The following is a 19,901-nucleotide window of genomic DNA, read 5'->3' on the forward strand; positions in this document are numbered from 1 at the left end:
TCAAGACTGTATTATCAGGTTTTTAGGGTATCAGGAAAAAATAATGTTCAGATAAAATTGTGTTCAAATGCTTCTGACTTGAATTAAAAAAATAAAAAATATTCCCAGTGTTTTGAACAAATCTCGTTGCTGTTACTATGGTAACCAGAGATAGTTTGGGTGGCTGACAAACATGGCGGCGCTACAGAAGAAACGTGTTAGCTGCAAACAAAAACACTTTTGCTGTTGTACTTAGTCGAATTATTGTTTTTATCTGCGGATCAAAGCATATTGTTCGGATAAATGTCTACGAATATGCGGAATGGGGGTTGCTATAACGTTATATTAACGCGACATGAATCATCTTGTAAAGCGGACAAACTGGCACAGCTAACGTTAGCCAGTTCATCTGCAGCAGAATCAGCCACTAACTAACTAATCCGCAGGATAATCCAGTCGGTTGTGAGTGACTAATAGCGGGACCACTGTGTTATATGTCTGTCGGAAAAGCTCGAAATATATTTCTGTTTCAAAGTACCATCTTAGGGAATGAATTACAGGGAACTGCACTAGAACATCTTAAATTATCAACGCTAAGCATAAAAAAACAGTTAAGCTGTCATAATTCAATAGGATCTGTGGAGTGATTATTCTATCAAACGAAATGGAATTAAACTTAAACCACGTTGATTATCTCCAGGTAAGACCTCAAACATTCCTATATGCACACATTTGTTCAGTAACGTTAGTGGTCAAAAGTAATGTACGGAGGGTATATTTTTTAATGACCCTACAAGTTCGTTTAAACCATCAAAACATGAGGTAAATATTTTATATATATATTTTAAATATGAGGAAAGAACAAAACACTAATCTTGGTTAAGGTATTTATCTGACAATTATTTGGCACAAAAAGGGAAGCTACGGGTTTTATTTTACTAAGCAAAAAAACAAAACAAAAAGCTTACAGGAGGAAAAAGCATACACTGACTTTAAGATAATCAGTTATTAATATTTCGTTGGTTTTTCTTGTTTTTGCATGTTAGTTTCAGCCTGACCAAACATTATGCCTGCACATGTTTCATTGTGTTTTCACAAATAAAACAATTGACCCCAAGCACAACTAAAAAATATGCTTACAAAATCTTTAACACATTTTTAGTAATATTTGAATAAAGGTTCCAGATGTAATTTTTCCTAGGATGGACAGCACTTTTGGTCACTACTGTACATCTGTGATTTACAGTGATGGCAAATATGCATTTGGTCTTTGACTTGTGAGTCATGTGGCTGAGTGGATTATTGACATTTTGAAGTTGATATATGGGTTCAGGGTTGTTAGTTTAATTATCAGAATGAAAATGTACTAATGATTATGCCGTCTTTGTTTTCTCAGGTTGGAGTGACATCTCAAAAAACCATGAAACTCCTCCCTTCTGTGGGGCGAAAAGCAACTCAGAAGGTATATCTACATCCCTTTTGAAATAATTTTCCAGGTTTAGTGTAAATCAAACTCATCTGCATCATCTGTTCTCAGTAAATAGTTACTACCATACCTCATAGCACAGATAATATTAATCATACTTCACTTCACCTACATTAAATTACATTGTCAGTAATCTAATTGAACAGGGAATATTCTTGTAATAGAAACTTCCCCCTTAAAACTGACTGAAAGTATAGAACAAGGTAAGCTGGAGATTAGACCCCACTTGTGAAAGAGCATGCGACATGTCCTATTTATTTGAGCATGTGCGTGACATTTCCCCCCTCATTTCCATCCTGATGGCTTTACAAATGAAGCTGTTGTGTATCTTGTCATTCTAGTTTGTCATTTTCTCATTTCAGGTGGCTGTTGCAGATCATGATGGTGTCGTGACCTGTTTTGGAATGAAAAAAGGGGAGGCTGTGGTATGTATCAGAAGTGTTTCCTGTTTCAATGTACAATCGCGATCGAATGTTTGGGGTCAGTAAGATTTTTTTAAAGAAATTAATACTTCAATTCAGCAAGGATGCATAAAAGTTATCAAAATTGACAGTAAAAGATTTTTATTTAAAATAAATTGTGAATCCTGGAAAAAAAAATCATGGTTTCCAAAACAATATTAAGCAGCACAACGGTTTTCAAAATTGATAATAAATATTTCTTGAGCACCAAATTTAGTATATTAGAATGATTTCTGAAGGCTCATGTGACACTTAATACTGGAGTAATGGCTGCTGACAATTCAGATATGCATCACAGGAATAAATTACATTTACAAATAAATTGAAATAGAACCATAATGGAATGGAATCTTATTACCAATAAAAATACATTGATGTTAACGCACAAAATAACTTTTCAAAGGAAGAATAAATGTCTGGGTTTTTTTTTTGTCAGCCTGTGTTCAAATCGCTCCCAGGACAAAAGATCTCCAGACTTGAGCTTGGAGGGGCGTTGGGCACCCCACAGGAAAAGATCTTTGTGAGCTCTGGGTCTGAAGTGAGGGGATACACTAAAAAGGGCAAACAGTTCCTTACATTTGAGGCCAACCTAACAGAGAGCATCAATGCCATGTGAGATCTTGCTTCTTGTTTTTCAGACTGTGTCTATCTCTATATTAATGATTAGCAGATTTGACAGTGTCTTTTTGGATGCATCTCTTCTAGATTTGCCCTTTTTTTCCTCAGGCATGTCTCAGGGGCAGATCTATTTGTGTGTGCCAGTTACATTTATAACCATTACTGTGACTGCAAGGATCAGGACTACTACCTCTCAGGAGACAAGATCAATGACGTCCTGTGTTTACCTGTGGAGACCGTTGGCCGCATTGTACCCATCCTGGCCTGCCAGGACAGAGTACTTCGAGTATTGCAGGTAGTCAGACACAACCTCCAGTCCTGTCCATAATTGCCACCCTCTGTCTGTACTTTGTTACCCAGTTATAATTTAGCAATCGCTTGTGGTCATAATATACATAATAGAACAGACTCAGGTCCACAGTCATTCTACACTTTGTGCTCCATCAGGGATCTGACCTTCAGTACGAAGTAGAAGTGCCCGGACCTCCAACTGTTCTAGAACTTCTTAACAGAGATGGAGGTATGTGCTTAAAATATGATCATTCATTTTAGTGTGAAAGCGTGTATTGGTTTGTTCTAAGAATTTGATAATGCATAAAATCTCGGTCCACAGGAAAAGGTGGTGAAGAGGTTCTTTATGGAACAGCTGATGGGAAACTGGGTCTTGTGCGAATAACCAAATCTGGACCCATTACTGGTTGGGAACTGGATAATGAGAAGAAAAAAGGAGGTAGGAACTGAAAATGTAGAAAACTGATTACTTATTGAAATATTTAATTTAGCTGCACTATTATTTGAGACATATTTATTTATTTGTAGTGCATTACCAAACCTTTATGCTGTTATTTTTTGGGTGAGCTATAATGCCTGTTTTATTACCATATAATTGTACTCATGCTAGTCTGTGTTGGTCTTTTTAAGGTGTGCTTTGCATCGATACATTTGACATTACTGGTGATGGTGTAAAGGACATCCTGGTGGGAAGGGATGATGGAACTATGGAGGTCTACAGTTTGGATGGTTCAAATGAACCAGCACTGCGATTTGAGAATGTGAGTGTCTAATAAATCATATGAGATGCATGAAAAACCCTCGTTTTGTTTCTGAAAAAGCAAGTAAGACGTTGTCTCAAATTAAATTCTGCCACACTACAATTGTGATATTTGTCTTTCTGTGTTTTCAAGGTTTTGTCTGAGAGTGTCACATCAATCCAGGGTGGCTGCGTCGGAAAGGAAATGTACGATGAAGTTCTTACAACAACTTACACAGGTTAGCTGTGGCTGCTAGATAAAACCATTTTACCATGTCTTTTATGACAACAATACTATGTGGATGATGTCAGTGCTTAAAGTGACCCTATTATTAGCATTAACAGCATTAAAGGTTCCTAAATTTGTTTTGAAAGTCCTCTACAATAGTTTTACATGCATCCAAGGTCAAAAAAACATTTTCTTATAATTTACATGCAGTATCACCTCTTTTCTCATGCCATCTAAAATGGAACAAAATTCAATAAAGTCTTTCTATATCCCTCCTTTCCAAGAGCCTTTTCATCTCTGATTGGTCAGATGGCTCAGTCTGTTGTGAATGGTCTACACAGCACGTGTTGGAAACAAAGCGCCCATATTACCATATTTGTATTTTAGCTCCGGAGGCTTCCTCAACACTTGTATGCACACTGATACGAACTGTAACGATGTCATTGGTTTTACCATATCAATTCAAACCCGAGACCTCATCCTTTGGATGTGCATGTGAAGTGGATTTGCTTTCGCTGTGCAGAAAACAACGCAAACCAAACTCTTCCAAGCCTCAGCTACAACAACAGTGTTTGAGGACGGGTCAGAGTAGACAGTAGTATTGTTCATGTTCACAGGCAGCTAATGAAGACCATAGGCTGGCATTATGCAAATTTGTTACAAACCTACGTAGTTCGTGCAGGAAATAAGACTGGAATTACTGAATTACTAAGTCGTTTCTGAATAGGTTATTTCTTGTGGGAGACAATAACTCCATTTATCATGCACTTTGCAGACATTTTTCATTCACAAACAGCTATATTACTCACTACGTGAAAGGAAATATCTGAAAATCATAAGAGGGACACTTTAAAACTCTACAGTTTATCATTCACCTGTGCTGTCTGAGAGCTCATAAGCAATATGTGGTCATGTGGCTGGTTTCCAGGATGGGTGTCAGGTCTCACCACAGAGCCTCAGCAGATGGTAGCAGGCCCGGGGGATGAGATCAAGATGAGCCGGGAGACCCAGGGCAAGGTGTCTGCACTCCGGTACTACACATCCAGCTGTTTCTCGACTATGAAAACACCAAAGATCTGCTAACTAAACTGGTATAGATTTTAAAATGCCTTCTGACATGCCTAGTTTGCTTGTGCGTGTTTAGGGCTGAGTTGGAGCAGTTGCAGGCGAAAGTATTGCAGGGGAGAGAAAAATATCAGCAGAGCTCTCAGTCCAGCACGGCTGTGTCCGCTGTGCCAGTCTTTAGCATCAATGACAAGTTCACATTGTGCCAGGATGATGCCAGCTACAGCCTCACACTAGAGGTGCAGACCGCCATTGACAACCTGCTGTTACAGGTTAGAGAAATACACTGATTCATCCTGCTTAATATTATCTATACTAGTGTTTTAAAGCTTGGGGTTGGTAAGATTTATTAATGTTTTTTTTTAAAGAAGTCTCTTATGTTCACCAAGGCTGCATTTATTTGATCAAAAACATAAAGCAGTAATATTGTGAGATATTATTATAATTCTAAAACACCTGTGATTTTAATATATTTTAAAATGTAATTTATTCCTGGAATGGCAAAGTTGGATTTTCAACAGCCATTACTCCAGTCTTCAGTGTCACATGATCCTTCAGAAATCATTCTAATATGCTGATTTGGTGTTTAAGAAATATTTTTTATTGTTATCAATGTTAAAACTGGTTGTGTGGCTTAATATATTTGTGGTAATCATTCTTTTTTCAGAATTCTTAAAGAACAGCATTTTTATTAATTTGTTTGATTTTTTTTGTCACTTTTGATCAATTTAACGCATCGTTGCTGAATAAAAGTATTAATTTATTTCAGTAAAAAATAACCCCATGCTAGTATTTGCTTAAAGGTGCACTTGATTAATTTATTAGAAGATAGTCTATGGCATGTAAATATGAACAGAATGTTATTCTATTGGTCCTGCTATATAGTATATTTTAGCATGCCTGGATTACTGTATCAGCAGTCAGAACCAGCACTATCCATTTTTAATTAAAAATGTATTTTAACCAAAGTTCTTCTCGTCTTCATTAATTCAGCATTATTTTTTACATATGTTGTAATTTCAGCATTGTGAGACTGAAGTTTCCTTACATTCACTTACATGTGTTTTTGTACTCTGACAGAGTGATGTTCCAATTGACCTGCTGGATGTTGATAAGAATTCAGCAGTGGTCAGTTTCAGTGAATGTGATTCAGAGGTAATGCACATGGGTTCCATCCTTTGTGCCATATCATTAAGCTTACTTAATGATCACATCACATGTGTTTGCCAAACTGTTTTTGTTTGTTCATCTAACCCCACAGTCAAATGGGAACTTCCTCCTCGCCACCTACAGGTGCCAAGCAAATACCACTAGGCTGGAACTGAAGGTTTCTATTTCATAGTAATTTTGTGTTTGGATTGTTTCCCATTATAATAACATATATTGTATTTTGTTTAAATTGCTGCGTTTGAGCTTTTGTCCTGATTTTTCTCTAAGGTGAGGTCTATTGAGGGTCAGTATGGCACCCTTCAGGCTTACGTGACGCCAAGGCTTCAGCCCAAAACCTGCCAAGTGCGACAGTACCAGATCAAACCGCTTTCCCTCCACCAGAGGACACACTCAATCGACCAGGAGCGGTGAGCTTAGACACCACTCCTGTTTCTTCCTTGCATATCATGCATTTATCCTGCCAAATGAACATTAACATGATTCTCCCTCTTCATCGCTAGGCCTGTGAACACCTTGAGACTGACAGGACAGTTCAGTTTCGCCGAGATCCATTCCTGGGTTGTGTTCTGTCTGCCTGAGGTCCCAGAGAAAACCCCGGCAGGAGACAGCATCACCTTCTACTTTCAGAACACTTTCTTGGGAACACAGCTAGAAGCCACCTATTGGTGAGGCCAACCAGTTCAATATCCAAATGCATCTTAATGAAATGAAAGTGTCCATAAATAAATACTATCTATCTATGTTTGCAATTGCATATGTTAAAGGGCTGATTATGTTTTGTCATTAGCTATGTTTCCATCCAAAATTGCGAATTTAACTTGTGTGCAAAATTGGAATATTGCATAAAACACACTTTTCATCCCATGCGTTTTAGAGAACTATATTGTCGCTTCTTGGAAACTGGTGCAGATATCTGTAATAAAATATAAAAGAAGCCACTGTGGTTCTTTTTTAATACATCATAAATTACTAGTGTGCAGACAAAGCACAACTGTCATATTATCCTGCATTAAGAGGTGAATGCCTGGTGTTTGTGAACGCAATCGTGTGAGACAGTTCTGGGAGGTAATTATACCCAATCATTTTGATGACATGCTCAGGCATTTCAGAACGACCAAACCAACATTTGAGATGGTGTGCAATGAAATTGTTCCGCTGGTTAGACCAGTTATCCAATCACATCCTCTGTTGAGGCAGTCATTTTGTTGTGCGTCACATAATTTTTTTGGTAAATGTGTTTCCATCTTAGTTTATGCGCCTTTTTATCCACCTTTATCCAAATATTATCCTCCTTAATTGAGCACATACATTATTTATGTGCATTTTTATTTATGTGTATGTTGGCATTTCCATTCCAGCATTTTTTGTTATGCGGTATCCCAAAATTCGCATCAAAAAAAGTGGAAGGAAACATAGCTGTTGTTGATTTCACATATATCTATTTTTGCCAATAACAGTTGGACAAAGATTCTACTAGATGATTGCATTATTAGAGAAAGTTTTGTGATGAATCATTATAATAGTTTTTGGTTCCTTATTTTAATGGATTCCAGTAAAGGTGAAGCAAACTTCAAATCAGACAACATTTCTACCATATCCATACTGAAGGATGTTTTGTCCAAAGAGGCCACTAAGCGAAAAATCAATCTGAATATATCCTACGGTGAGTTCACAAACTGATCTTTTAACTGATGGATGTAGTCAGACTACAGTGATCTTAATTATTCATGCAACAAATATGAGTGATAAGTGCTTGCTGTGTTTGTTGTTATGTTGGTTTCAGAGGTGAATGAAGACTCTGTGAGCCATACTCTTCGAATGATTCATCCCAAGCTAGAGTATCAGCTGATTTTGGCCAAAAAAGTTCAGCTTATTGATGCTTTAAAGGTAAAACATTAAAAAGAAAAACAAAAACAAAAACAAAGTCTGCTAAAAAAAACAAGCCTACTAAGTGTGTGTGTGTGTGTGTGTGTGTGTGTGTGTGTGTGTGTGTGTGTGTGTGTGTGTGTGTGTGTGTGTGTGTGTGTGTGTGTGTGTGTGTGTGTGTGTGTGTGTGTGTGTGTGTGTGTGTGTGTGTGTGTGTGTGTGTGTGTGTGTGTGTGTGCGTGCGTGTGTATTGTATGCAGGAGCTGCAGGTGCATGAGGGGAATGCAGATTTTCTGATTCCAGAGTATCGCAGTATACTGGATGAATCTGCCCAGCTCTTAGAAGAATATAAGAAACAACCTGCCCACTTAGAACGATTGTACGGTAAGTGAACTCAGATGAGCACAGGAGACTGTATTTTACAATATATAATTTTAAATCTGAATTTTTGATTATTTACATGAAGTGTGGAATTCCATAAGAAGTTTTTTACACACAACCCCTGTATATTCCAATGAGGTCTTTGCAAATGAAATAATGACACATCTATAAGTAAACAAACCATTTTGTTTTGTTTTTACAGGTATGATCACTGATCTTTTCATTGACAAGTTCAAATTTAAAGGACAGAATGTCAAAACAAAGGTTTCACAGCTGCTTGCAATTTTGAACAACTATGAACTTGATTCATTGATGGATTTTTTCAGTGAAGCTTGATGGAATGTAAAATTCAATCACAATCAAAATAATGTGTTTGTGAATTTAGTTTATACTGCAAACATATGTTATACTATAGGGATACAGATTGTACCAATACAGATTGGTACATTAAAATGTGCAATGTAATAATTATAAAAACTATGTGTGACTACAGGTATTTACTATATTTTTTAGAATACTCATCCATTGTCTAGATGCATTTCTACAGAAATAAAAAAACTCATGAAAAATTCATGTCTGTTTTTTCCTATTCCGTACTGTTTGGCTTATGTGTTTGATATATATATATATATATATATATATATATATATATATATATATATATATATATATATATATATATATATATATATATATATATATATATATATATATATATATATATATATATATATATATATATTTAAGATTTGAGCTTTTAGTGATTTCTATATATATATATATATATATATATATAATTTAAGATTTGAGCTTTTAGTGATTTCTGATATAATGGATGATGTGGAGATGTTTGTTGTGTTTGATGGTAATGAAATAATTTGGAGGAAAAAAAAAACTTTGGAATAAGTCTTACACAAGCAATAATTCTCAAATACTAGCAGATTTGGTAATGAGTAATGGTGGCCCATAATAAAGCTACTTTAAGTACATGTACCTTTTAATATATTATACATATATATATATATATATATATATATATATATATAAGTTCCACAAATTGAAGAATTGCTTGCCCCAATACTCTTATTATCATTTCTGAGCTTGTAAATTACGTATAAACGTGCCATTATTCATCTTTAGTTACATTGTCCTCAAACAGTTTAAAAAATCCTTTGAGCCAATGAAAGCAACTCTCAACGGCTCGCTTAGTAAAAGCGGAATCGCAGTTTGAGCTTTACGGGTTCCCGTATAATCAATGACGTTTGGGTTTGCTGCATTCTGATTGGACCGTTTCAATAGTCGCGGGCTACTTGAACTGGGACAGCCACAATATCAAACCAGGCAGCTGCAAAAAGCAACAAGGCGCCGTTTGAGTTCATAGAAGCATCTTTTGTGAGCTGGCCGAGGCGTGTTGCAGGGGCTTACACATCGGCATGGCGCGGTTTCTGTAGGATAGTTGCATGATTTATTTTTGAATCTCGGTTTTGTAAGACGCCGCTGGCAACTGTTTATTTTGTGTTTTTGTCCGGATTTCAACAGCTCACTTCTGCCAGTTCCCCTGGTTAGTGTGATTAACCGTGTTTATTCGATGTTCACGTTCGTGTGTTTGATATAAACGTGTTAAAACAACATCAGAATCTGCTTTTAAATGCTTTCAACCATCGATCCTTTTTGCAGGGCGTCTTGAGCTGATCTACCGCTGGAAGGATGTCATCTGTCGGCCAAACACAAGGAAGCGCGGTTCATGATTCAGGAGCAGATATTCACAATCAGGAAAACATGCTTACAAGACTACGCGGCGCAGCAAAGAATCGGACTGAAAACCGGGAAAATGTCAACCCTAAGCCAGGCAACAGGACTGTATTGGGCGCCCTGGAGAACAATCAGCGCAGACAGCCCGTCCTGCGCGCCGCTAAACAGGTTCGAGCATGCAGGGCACATGACTATAAAGTGTGTTCTCTTAATACAGACTGGTTTCATGATCTATCGTTTATGCATGATAGTTTATAATCAGTGTTATGCTTTAAAATAAGTATTGCTAACTGGATAATGATTAGATCATTGAAAGTTGCTTTAGTTTAACCAGTCATACGGCTCGCAGGTTTTGTCCCTTTGAATCACGAATAAATCTAATCCGTTTTCCCTTTTGTCAAACGGCATTTATGGCGCCACATGTTAAAATGAAACGCAGTGTTAAATGCCCGCAGCTTATGCTTATTCCCTCCCAATGCGCTGACCGCCATTTTACAAACCGACTCACTGTTGCTATAGTAAACTGGGTCGTTTGAAGGCATCGTTCAATAAAAATGACCTTTATACGTCCCCTGATCATATACAGTCTTATGACTATACATGTTCTCTGAAGCACAAAAGATGTTTGACTGAGGCTGTCATTCTGCCTAACATCTCTCCAGAATTGATAGTTTAGGTACACTTCAGCTTTTTGCGAACTGACTCGTTAATATTTCGACAGGTGCAATGTCCAACCCATTTATTAGGTTCTAAATGTGCTGGGTTTTGTTTTTTGAGTCGGGTCAAAATGACCCTAATTGTATTCTATACAATTCACAAATCACACAAGGTAAAAACAATTGATCTTGAACAATACTTATACTTGTAATACTTATACAAGTCTCTTTTGTTGGTGTTTAATTGCAACCCTAAGATCATGGGTGCAAATTCCCAGTGAAATAAATATGCATGATGCAATTAATGTCTTCAGTGCTGTAAGTTTCTTCAGGTAAAAGCTTGTGCCAAATGCATAAATGTAAGTGCCCTCAAAAGATGGTAGAAACTAACAATTGTTTTTGTTCTCTGTGCAGCTGTCGTTTAATGATTAAATTATAATCGTAATAGAAATTGTGTACACGCTCTTGATCTTTCACAAAACTCTACATGACCCTCAAAGTTAAGAAAAACAACATGGGTTAACCAGTATTTCCACCAACTCGAATTTAAATGGGGTCAAATTGACCCCTCTACATAATATGAAAGGTTACTGCAAACAGGGCCTATAATTGACTACTCTTTTATTACACCCTTTTTTACATGCCATCTAATCCAATTTTCTTTTTTTTTAGGTTTCTGGTCCCCAAATAACTGCATGCAAATCTGAAGAACATGGCAGGAGCTTTGGAGAGAAGCCCTCCACCAAGCCACCAGCTTTTCAGATTCATGTAGATGAGCCTGATGGTGCTTGCGCTAAGAAACTGTCTACACAAAGAGCAACCATGGATTGCTCCCCACTCACTCTAAATCCCACCGTAACCCGCCTAAGGCAGCCCCTCGCCACTATCGATCTGCCAAATCCAATGGAAGCTAGTTTTGGTAAGATGTGTATTTTTCTATTTCATTGCCCGTCTTGTAGTTCTCTATATGAAACCTGTAAATAACTTCAATATTTTTTTCTTTATAAAGACTCTCCTATGGATATGTCAGTAATTGATGGTGAGGAGAGGCCCATAAATGTCAATGAAGTCTCAGATTATGCCGCAGAAATACACACGCACTTGCGGGAAATGGAGGTGAGGAAGTGGATGCGTTGAAAGTAATATTACTTTCTGAATATTGAACTTCTGGACAATGCTTTAGAGAATATGCATTAAAGTGTTTGCTTGTGCTTCCTGTCATGCAGGTCAAGTCAAAACCAAAAGCAGGTTACATGAAGAAACAGCCCGACATCACAAACAGCATGCGTGCCATCCTAGTGGACTGGTTGGTGGAGGTGGGAGAGGAGTACAAGCTGCAGAACGAGACCCTCTACCTGGCTGTGAACTACATTGATCGCTTTCTGTCTTCCATGTCTGTACTGAGAGGGAAACTACAGCTGGTGGGCACAGCTGCTATGCTTTTGGCTTCGTAAGTATCTTTGCCTTACAGCCTCAGACTCCACACAAACCCCCTTCTCCACGCTCACCTCTCCCCTTCTCCACGCTCACCTCTCCCTGTTTGACTGTAGGAAGTTTGAGGAGATCTACCCTCCAGAGGTGTCAGAATTTGTTTACATCACTGACGACACCTACACAAAGAAACAAGTGTTGAGAATGGAGCATCTGGTGTTGACCGTTCTCTCGTTTGATCTTGCTGCTCCAACAATCAATCAGTTCCTCACCCAGTATTTCTTGCACCAGCCTGTGAGCAGCAAAGTGGAGAGCTTATCAATGGTGAGACCATTTCCTTGTGTGGAGTTTCCCTATTATAACGTAAAATTGTTTTAACACCTTTTTATTTCCCCACCAGTTTCTTGGTGAGCTGAGTTTGATAGATTGTGAACCTTCCCTGAAGTACCTCCCATCTCAAACGGCTGCTGCGGCTTTCATTTTGGCCAACCACACACTTGCAGGTGGATCATGGGTAAGGTTGCGCAATTCTGAATATTCTTAAACTAGACTGCTGGAGCAAGTTGTATGAACAGCCATCATGTTTAGACTGTTTTAAGAATTAGTATGACCAACTAGCAGTTAGCCACGGTGTAGTTACTCTTTTGGTGTCAAACTAGACCCACCAAAATGTTATAATCGAGATTGGTTTTTTTTTTTTTTTTTTTTTTCAACTTTCCATTTCAGTCAAAGGAACTTATTGAGATGACCGGCTACACTTTGGAGGATCTTATGCCGTGCATTCAGGATCTACATCAGACCTACCTCAGTGCTGCTCAGCATGCACAGCAGGCTGTTAGGGAGAAGTACAAGGGCTCGAAGTAAGTTCACTTAACCTGAATGCCCAATGGCTGTGTGTTAGCATAAGTCTTGGAAGATTGCTTAAGATTATAATAACTTTTTCTTTTTCTTCCAGGTACCATGAAGTCTCTCTTATTGAGCCTCCTGAGAAGCTAATGCTGAACTAACCATCAACATTGTGTTCATTGGTTCCATACCTCCATGAGAATTGTGTACACCTTTGATGCTTTATTTCCATATCTCCAATAACTGAAGCCATAGCCTCAATTTTGGGGGAATGGTGAGATTTTAGTGATATGTACATTTTTATTAGCAGTCCTTAAGGATTGTGCCTTTTTAATGCTTGAAACAACCAGATATTTGTAAATTAGGTAATCAAGCATTGTTCTTATATTTCAGTGTTTGTATTCTATTTTTATGAAAGACTCCAGCAGTGCACTTTATCCTTTTTTCTACACTGTTAAAGTGACCTTCCCCTTTTACATCTTAATAAAAGTGCTGCTGGCCTTTATTATGCTTTGTCTTGTTTCTCTTTATCACACTTGTACAAGTTGAGGAGGTGGGATCCCTGAAGCTTTAGACCATGTTGAAGGGGGTCTCATGGGCTGTGTAATGTATAACCTGGTTTTGATAGACAACACTTTAATTTACCAACATGGTTTTATTGATTCTTTGGGTCTTAATGTTAACCATGAGCAGTAAATGTTGCAGTATTTATTAAAATACATAGGTAAAAATACAGTTCTTCATTGTTGGTTGATGTTAGCTCAGGTCCATTAAATATGAGATACAACTTTTGAAATTAACATTAAGCTTTAATATTTAAAGAATGAAATGCTATTATAGCAATTAAGCTGATGATAATAGGTCCTTGCTGTAAAGTGTTATAAAAGAAATGCTAAAGGAATCTGAATGTTGCGTGTACTACACAAGGAACTAGTACAGAGGCTGTGCAGCATAATGGCTCTTTGTTGGGTACAATTTAAAATGTTGACAAATTAAAGAACAGTTTATAATGTACTTTATCCTGGTAATACATTAAAGGTAAATGCTGCTGTGATGGGGTTGAATTAATATTTCTGAATTTCATAATTCTTACATTACCACCTATTTCTTTTGGAAAGGTGGGATCTTTTTATATATATACTTTGGATAAATATGATAGTCTCTTAAAATACAGCATGACCTTAAGTGTTTTGTTGCCACAAAAAAAATGTATTCATTAATACGAATAGCAAAATCCACAAGTATATAATCCTTGACAGCATGTTACAGTAATTGAACATAGCTCAAAACTGTTACATCACGGAATATATACATAATATACTGTGTATATATAATATATCATGGAATACAAGAGCTCAGCATCCCAAACCAAAACTGTCTATTTTTTTAATTTCATAAAAGACATATCAAAAAGTTCTGCATGTGCAAATTCTGTAGACCTGCTTCATGGGCACTTAATCCTTTATCTCAGAGGAAACATCTTCCCCTACAAACCTTTCACGCATTTGTAATCCTACTTATGAACTACATTAAATCTTAACATTAAAATACAGAGCTCAATATATTATAGTGGCCAGTACTATCATAACCATAACATGTTTTACATACAACAGAAACTGTCACTGACAGATATCCTTGAACGATCCAATCGTTTTTATACTAGTCTTGGTATTTTAAATGATCGGTTAGTTACACATCAGCTGTAGTACACAGGCAAGCCATTGCTTACGTTATCTTGTTCAGTAACAATTGTTTAATGGTTTTAAACTCTGAAATTAAACCATCACCAATGTTAGTTACAATTTATTATTAGATCATAGATTTTATTAATCTACACAGACCATAGTTATAAACAGTGGCAATAAATACAGAGACAACATGCCTTGAACAAGCAAACAATTGACAAATTCTAAAATGCAAAAAAAAACTTGCCCTGACAATAAATAGCATTGAAGGCAAAGAACAGTTAAGTATAGGGCTCTCTATGTGATAGATGAGAATCACAGGATATTTACACCTTAGTCATCTGTTCATATGAAGAAGGCATCCTGAAGTAACATTTAAAACTTCATGGACTCAAATGGCATTTAGATCATGGTCAAATATTGGGAAAAGCTTGGGGGCAAGGTACATTAAGATTTTCAAGGTAATCCAGTACAATATATAAAAAAATTCTTAGCAAGAACATACAAATGGAATCAAACTGAAGAACAGACAAGTGTAACGACAGCTGAAATTTGAGTTCCCAGACTGATCTCATTAGAAGGACAAGCTATTAAGAGCTATATCTATTTAACCTAGCATTTAAGATTCAATGTCTCAAGGGATCCTCTCTACCCCCCAAAAAAAATCAAAATCAATATAAAAGCTCTAATGAACTGAAAAAAAAGTTGTACCCCCTTAACAGACAACTGTGCACAGAGATACATCTTCTGGCTGATTTGTTTTTTTTTGGAAGCAGTCAGATTGAGAGTCTCTCCAAACGCCTCAGTGCAGAGGAGGACATCCATCTCTGAGCGATCAGACTTGGCCATCTTGCTTGTAAGTCAATCTTGAAACTGTCCCAATCTGTGAACTGTAGTAATGTGTGAATGTTCAGAGAGAGCAGTTAGACGCCAGTGGGAGCAAGGCGGCTAATGAAGGCAATGCTGTTGAGGCACATCCTCCTGAAGAAGGCAGGGCAAATGGGCTTCATCACAAAATGCTCCAGTAAAATCCTCAGTTCGGTGAAGAGAGTCCTGACAGGACACAAACAAAAATCAAACACTGATAGAGGGCTCATGTTTTTTTAAACATGATTAAATATACATTTAAACATCAATGATCTGATTAAATAGTTTAGCTTGCTCTAAATATTTAATTTTCCAAGGAAATGAGAATATAAATTTCCCCTTATTTTGGGATTAGTGTGCATGTGTACAAATAACACTAGTCAGTGTGTACATGATTCTTACCGGCAGTATGGGTTGCGTCTTGATGTATAGCGCAGAGTGAGAAACCGATAGTAGATGAAGGGCTGAAGCAAACTGCCCTGGCCACTGTGAACCACAAACCAAAATTCATTCCATCTTATTACAAGAAACACAGTTTGGCTTTAATCAAGCTTTTTACCGGTACAAAACAACTTCTTTTTTTTCACCCTATAAAGCCCACTGTATTATATTTGATACATACATTTCTTAGGCCTCTACATTTTCAACATGTTCAAAATTTTGCTTAAAAACTTGTACACAATCTACTTACATGCCTTCTGTATCTGATTGATAGTTTAGTTTATACTTCTTTTTTTAGCAGGTAAAAGTCTTTTTAGTATAATTCTAAAAATGTCAACCTTGAGGTTGTGGTACACAACTTGCTGTGAAATCTTTACTGGTTTTTAGAAAGTAAACATAAGAATATCTCATATATTGTTGGTAATATTTCAAGATGAACACTTGCAGAACTGAAGCAACTTAGGTTAATTTGATTATCCATACATAATGTTTTTAGAAAAAATATGTTAGGATGCCCTGAGGATGGTCTTTTGACTGAAAGCATGGTCTATTAAATTTGCTATAAGGATTTGAGTGTGCGGACAGTTTATTTATTGAGAAAAAAACATGTTAAAAAGTGAGCATCAAATATGATCATTAGGCTTTTGAGGAACATCTAATTGTACATCTGTACATCAACATCATCATTGTTTTGCATTACATGTTTTGCCCCCACAATAGTAACTACAGAGCTTTGATCATAAAAATATTCATTTATATATCATCTTACTCAAGACTGATTTACTGTATTGATTTGCAGTACAAGCTATCAGAATTTCATTTTACTTTTTGGCACGAGATTACATATTTTTGCTTAGTTTTGGCATTCTAATAAAATGTATACCACCTCTAGTATGAGCTTCATATTCTCAGTATATCATACTATCTGAGTCATAAAGACCTGATGTATCAACTGTGATACTCAACATAAATCTAAGAAAGAAAGAAAAGAAAAAGATTGTCTAAAGGTCCAAGAAATGGTTTCATTTAAAATAAGAATTTGATTTTCTGACTATTATTTCATGTCAGACTTTACACTGGGTTAAGAATCCTTACCTGAAGAGCATGAAGACTGTGGCTGGCATCAAGAAGATCTCATTGCACGCGATAAACTTTAGGATGTTCTGCTGATTGGCTGTGAGCTTGTTCAGAAAGTTCCTCACAAACATAAGGCTGTTTGGGCCCATGGTCTGAAGACAGATGACAGACAAAAAAAATCAGGCTGGAATTACAACAAAAACACATCTCAGCTATGGAAATGAGAAGGGCAGAGACTTACATCAAGGACTTTTTTAGTATAGGTGGTGGCGTGGAGAAGTGAGAAGAGGAACACAGGAAATATGCTCACTGACAACACAAGTCAAGGCTGCATAAAGACAAAATTATGCCATAACACAAAGAAAAACTGATATTTTCCCTTAAAATATTCTTCAACATATCTTCAAGAAAGGATACTTGTGATAGGGTAGGAGTTGACTAGGATGAGGGAGTAGAGGAGATAGTGGCAGCTGTCCTCCTGTAAGGCCTGAGCCAGGAAGGCTCTGCTTAGCTGAAAGTGAGGAAGTCTCTGGTGCAGACGCAGAGCGCTGGTCAAGGCATTTGCCAGCAATGCCCTCTGATAGAAGTTAGCAGCTGCTTGGGGCCTGGACAGAGAAAAAGCAATTATTCTTCTCCCAATCTTTCACTTCTTTTTAAATGTATGAGCGTGGATGTGTCCTTACCACCCTAAATAGTCCTCATCATCATAATGCGATTCCACAATGTATCATTTTTTTAATCCCTTAACGGTCACCGTCCTGCTAGCTTTTTCTTTTCACATATTTTACTAATCATCATAAATTAGGTATTCAAAGCTTACACCCTCCATATTTATCCTGTGAAAACCATTTTGAAATCAAACATTGTGTTTCCAGGTATTTAAAGGGTTAGTTCACCCTAAAATGAAAATTCTGTCATTAATTACTCGCCCTCATGTCGTTCCAAACCCGTAAGACCTTCGTTCATCTTCGGAACACAAATGAAGATATTTTTTATGAAATCCGAGAGCTTTCTGACCCCTACATAGACAGCAATGGAACGACCAATTTCCGTTAACCATGTAAACTAACCCTTTAAATTAAATTTAGCAGGCTCCTCCCCTTAGTGGGCAGTGTCATGTTTCATATTACAAAATTTACTGCAATTTTATAATCAAATCTTTTCTAATCTTGACAAAACACATATCGTCAGAAAGGTCTGAGACTCAAGGTCCATATTTGGTGATTGTTTTGTGATAGAAGTGATATTGTGACAAAATGTATTCATTTGTGACAGGAAAACGCATCAGAAAAAATTCAATAGAATGTGGGTGTCACCCGGTGGCTATTTTTGGTATAGCGCATACAAATCTCATAGAGATTTCAATTTTTGAGATATCAACTTTAAATTTGGAACACAACTTGGTTAGACATATGGCTTTGGTTTCACAGCATTTTTAGATTAAAAATTACCTGTAAAATATATATTTTGTATAAAATAAAAAATGTTTAGTACAGTACATTGGCTTTACAGCAAATGTACCCAACTTTAGGTCTGTATTCCAAAGCATTCATGAATTTAAACCATTTAAGTTGGGATAGTGCTCATCTATGCTCAAAAAGGGGGGTGACAGTTAAGAAGCTTGTGAAAATGCCTTGCAAAAGAACATGACTCACCCAAGCAGAGGCAGAATGAACATGATGGAACAGTAGACAGTGAACAGCCGTGACAGCCACATAGCCGTTTCCAGCTTATTACTCAAGAGGAATTGCTGTAACACATTGATATGATAATAAATCATAACATTCTCAAATGAAGCAATTAAAAAGGCACGGAAAAATATATATACATAAAAAAGTAGTACTTACCACAGGTCCAGCCTGAGGGGGAGGAGGTGGACTCCTTTGCTCTGTGTCTGCCATCTTTCAAATATTAGAAGGCTCGATTTCTTGAGAGAAATAACATTATAAGCTTGCATTGGATGCAATAGTTTAGATAATACGCTTTACACAATCATGCACTCAGGTTTCTTATGAACTCTTGGAATGAAGGAAGAGACAAAATGACTTTAGTTAATCTTTCTAAACCCTGAAACAATTTTTAAGCAGTTACTCTTTGTGTGGTTGTCAGGTGTGTGGGGGTGGGGCATAGACACAAGCACATTAGCTCTAACAACCTCGATGTTTATTAGTTATACTTATTAAACATGAAGCTTTCTTACAACAAATTATTGGGGAGAAAAAGATATTTGTCTTGTTTATCACCGATGCGCTACCACAAAGCAATAAGAATTACTTCCATAATATCGACCCAAACCAGAACTACACTTGTCAATGTAACGTTAACTGCTGACTAGTCATCATGACAAATTACAGATTTCTGAATATTACTGTGCACTTGACAGTTTAATAAATACTTAAATAAATTAAAAGTGTGGTCCATTAGGTAGTTATAAAGCAGTCAATTCATTTCAGTTGAAATATGTTGGAAAAATCTAGAACACTCTTCATTAACGTTACCCTAAGGAGCTAGCAATGTAACGTTAGCCGACAAGCTAACACTTCACACAGCCCGACTACAACCACTGACAGCCCTGAAATACCGCCAACTTGTGCGCGTATTAATACTGCCAAAAATAGATAAAAGATAGATAAAGATAAATATTAATACCTGTGATATATCGGTAATTATCAGTTTTTGTGAGGAAAATCGGCTTTATTTCACCGCTCGGGGCGCACACGCTTCACTCTGGAATAATGTACGAGAGGTTGGTCAGCTGAGCTGAGGCGACCTCGCTCGCGTCTCGCGACCTCTGCAGATTGCCGAAATCTCGCGATATTTCGGACCATAAGATGCCACCGTTGTCAGTTTTGTGTTGTTTG

General features: G+C 37.0%; 3 protein-coding genes across 3 annotated transcripts; 2 read left to right on the forward strand and 1 right to left on the reverse strand.

The window, feature by feature from the left end:
• The first annotated feature begins 159 nt into the window (after positions 1–159).
• bbs7 (Bardet-Biedl syndrome 7) lies at positions 160–8,692 on the forward strand. Its single transcript, XM_056257263.1, has 19 exons — positions 160–679; positions 1,376–1,441; positions 1,828–1,890; positions 2,363–2,538; positions 2,653–2,839; positions 2,992–3,064; positions 3,158–3,274; positions 3,466–3,596; positions 3,729–3,813; positions 4,732–4,834; positions 4,948–5,140; positions 5,949–6,023; positions 6,130–6,195; positions 6,306–6,445; positions 6,539–6,703; positions 7,592–7,701; positions 7,822–7,925; positions 8,165–8,288; positions 8,488–8,692. The coding sequence occupies exons 1-19, from the start codon at positions 644–646 to the stop codon at positions 8,619–8,621; spliced, it is 2,148 nt and encodes a 715-aa protein (XP_056113238.1). The 5' UTR covers positions 160–643; the 3' UTR covers positions 8,622–8,692.
• A 910-nt stretch (positions 8,693–9,602) lies between these two features.
• On the forward strand, positions 9,603–13,475 carry ccna2 (cyclin A2). The gene is made up of 9 exons (XM_056257264.1): positions 9,603–9,846; positions 9,963–10,205; positions 11,366–11,612; positions 11,703–11,809; positions 11,920–12,143; positions 12,244–12,448; positions 12,525–12,638; positions 12,851–12,984; positions 13,080–13,475. The coding sequence occupies exons 2-9, from the start codon at positions 9,993–9,995 to the stop codon at positions 13,129–13,131; spliced, it is 1,296 nt and encodes a 431-aa protein (XP_056113239.1). The 5' UTR covers positions 9,603–9,846; positions 9,963–9,992; the 3' UTR covers positions 13,132–13,475.
• A 1,285-nt stretch (positions 13,476–14,760) lies between these two features.
• tmem33 (transmembrane protein 33) lies at positions 14,761–19,806 on the reverse strand. The gene is made up of 8 exons (XM_056257265.1): positions 19,690–19,806; positions 18,888–18,967; positions 18,696–18,790; positions 17,458–17,645; positions 17,282–17,349; positions 17,059–17,192; positions 15,925–16,008; positions 14,761–15,708 (listed from the first exon to the last, which is right to left on the reverse strand). Exons 2-8 carry the CDS (start codon positions 18,939–18,941, stop codon positions 15,579–15,581), a joined length of 753 nt encoding a protein of 250 aa, XP_056113240.1. The 5' UTR covers positions 18,942–18,967; positions 19,690–19,806; the 3' UTR covers positions 14,761–15,578.
• Between the last annotated feature and the right edge of the window lie 95 nt (positions 19,807–19,901).

The sequence above is a fragment of the Rhinichthys klamathensis genome, unplaced genomic scaffold (genome assembly GCF_029890125.1).
Source record: "Rhinichthys klamathensis goyatoka isolate OS25496 unplaced genomic scaffold, OSU_Roscu_1.1 h1tg000136l_1, whole genome shotgun sequence".
NCBI lineage: Eukaryota > Metazoa > Chordata > Actinopteri > Cypriniformes > Leuciscidae > Rhinichthys > Rhinichthys klamathensis.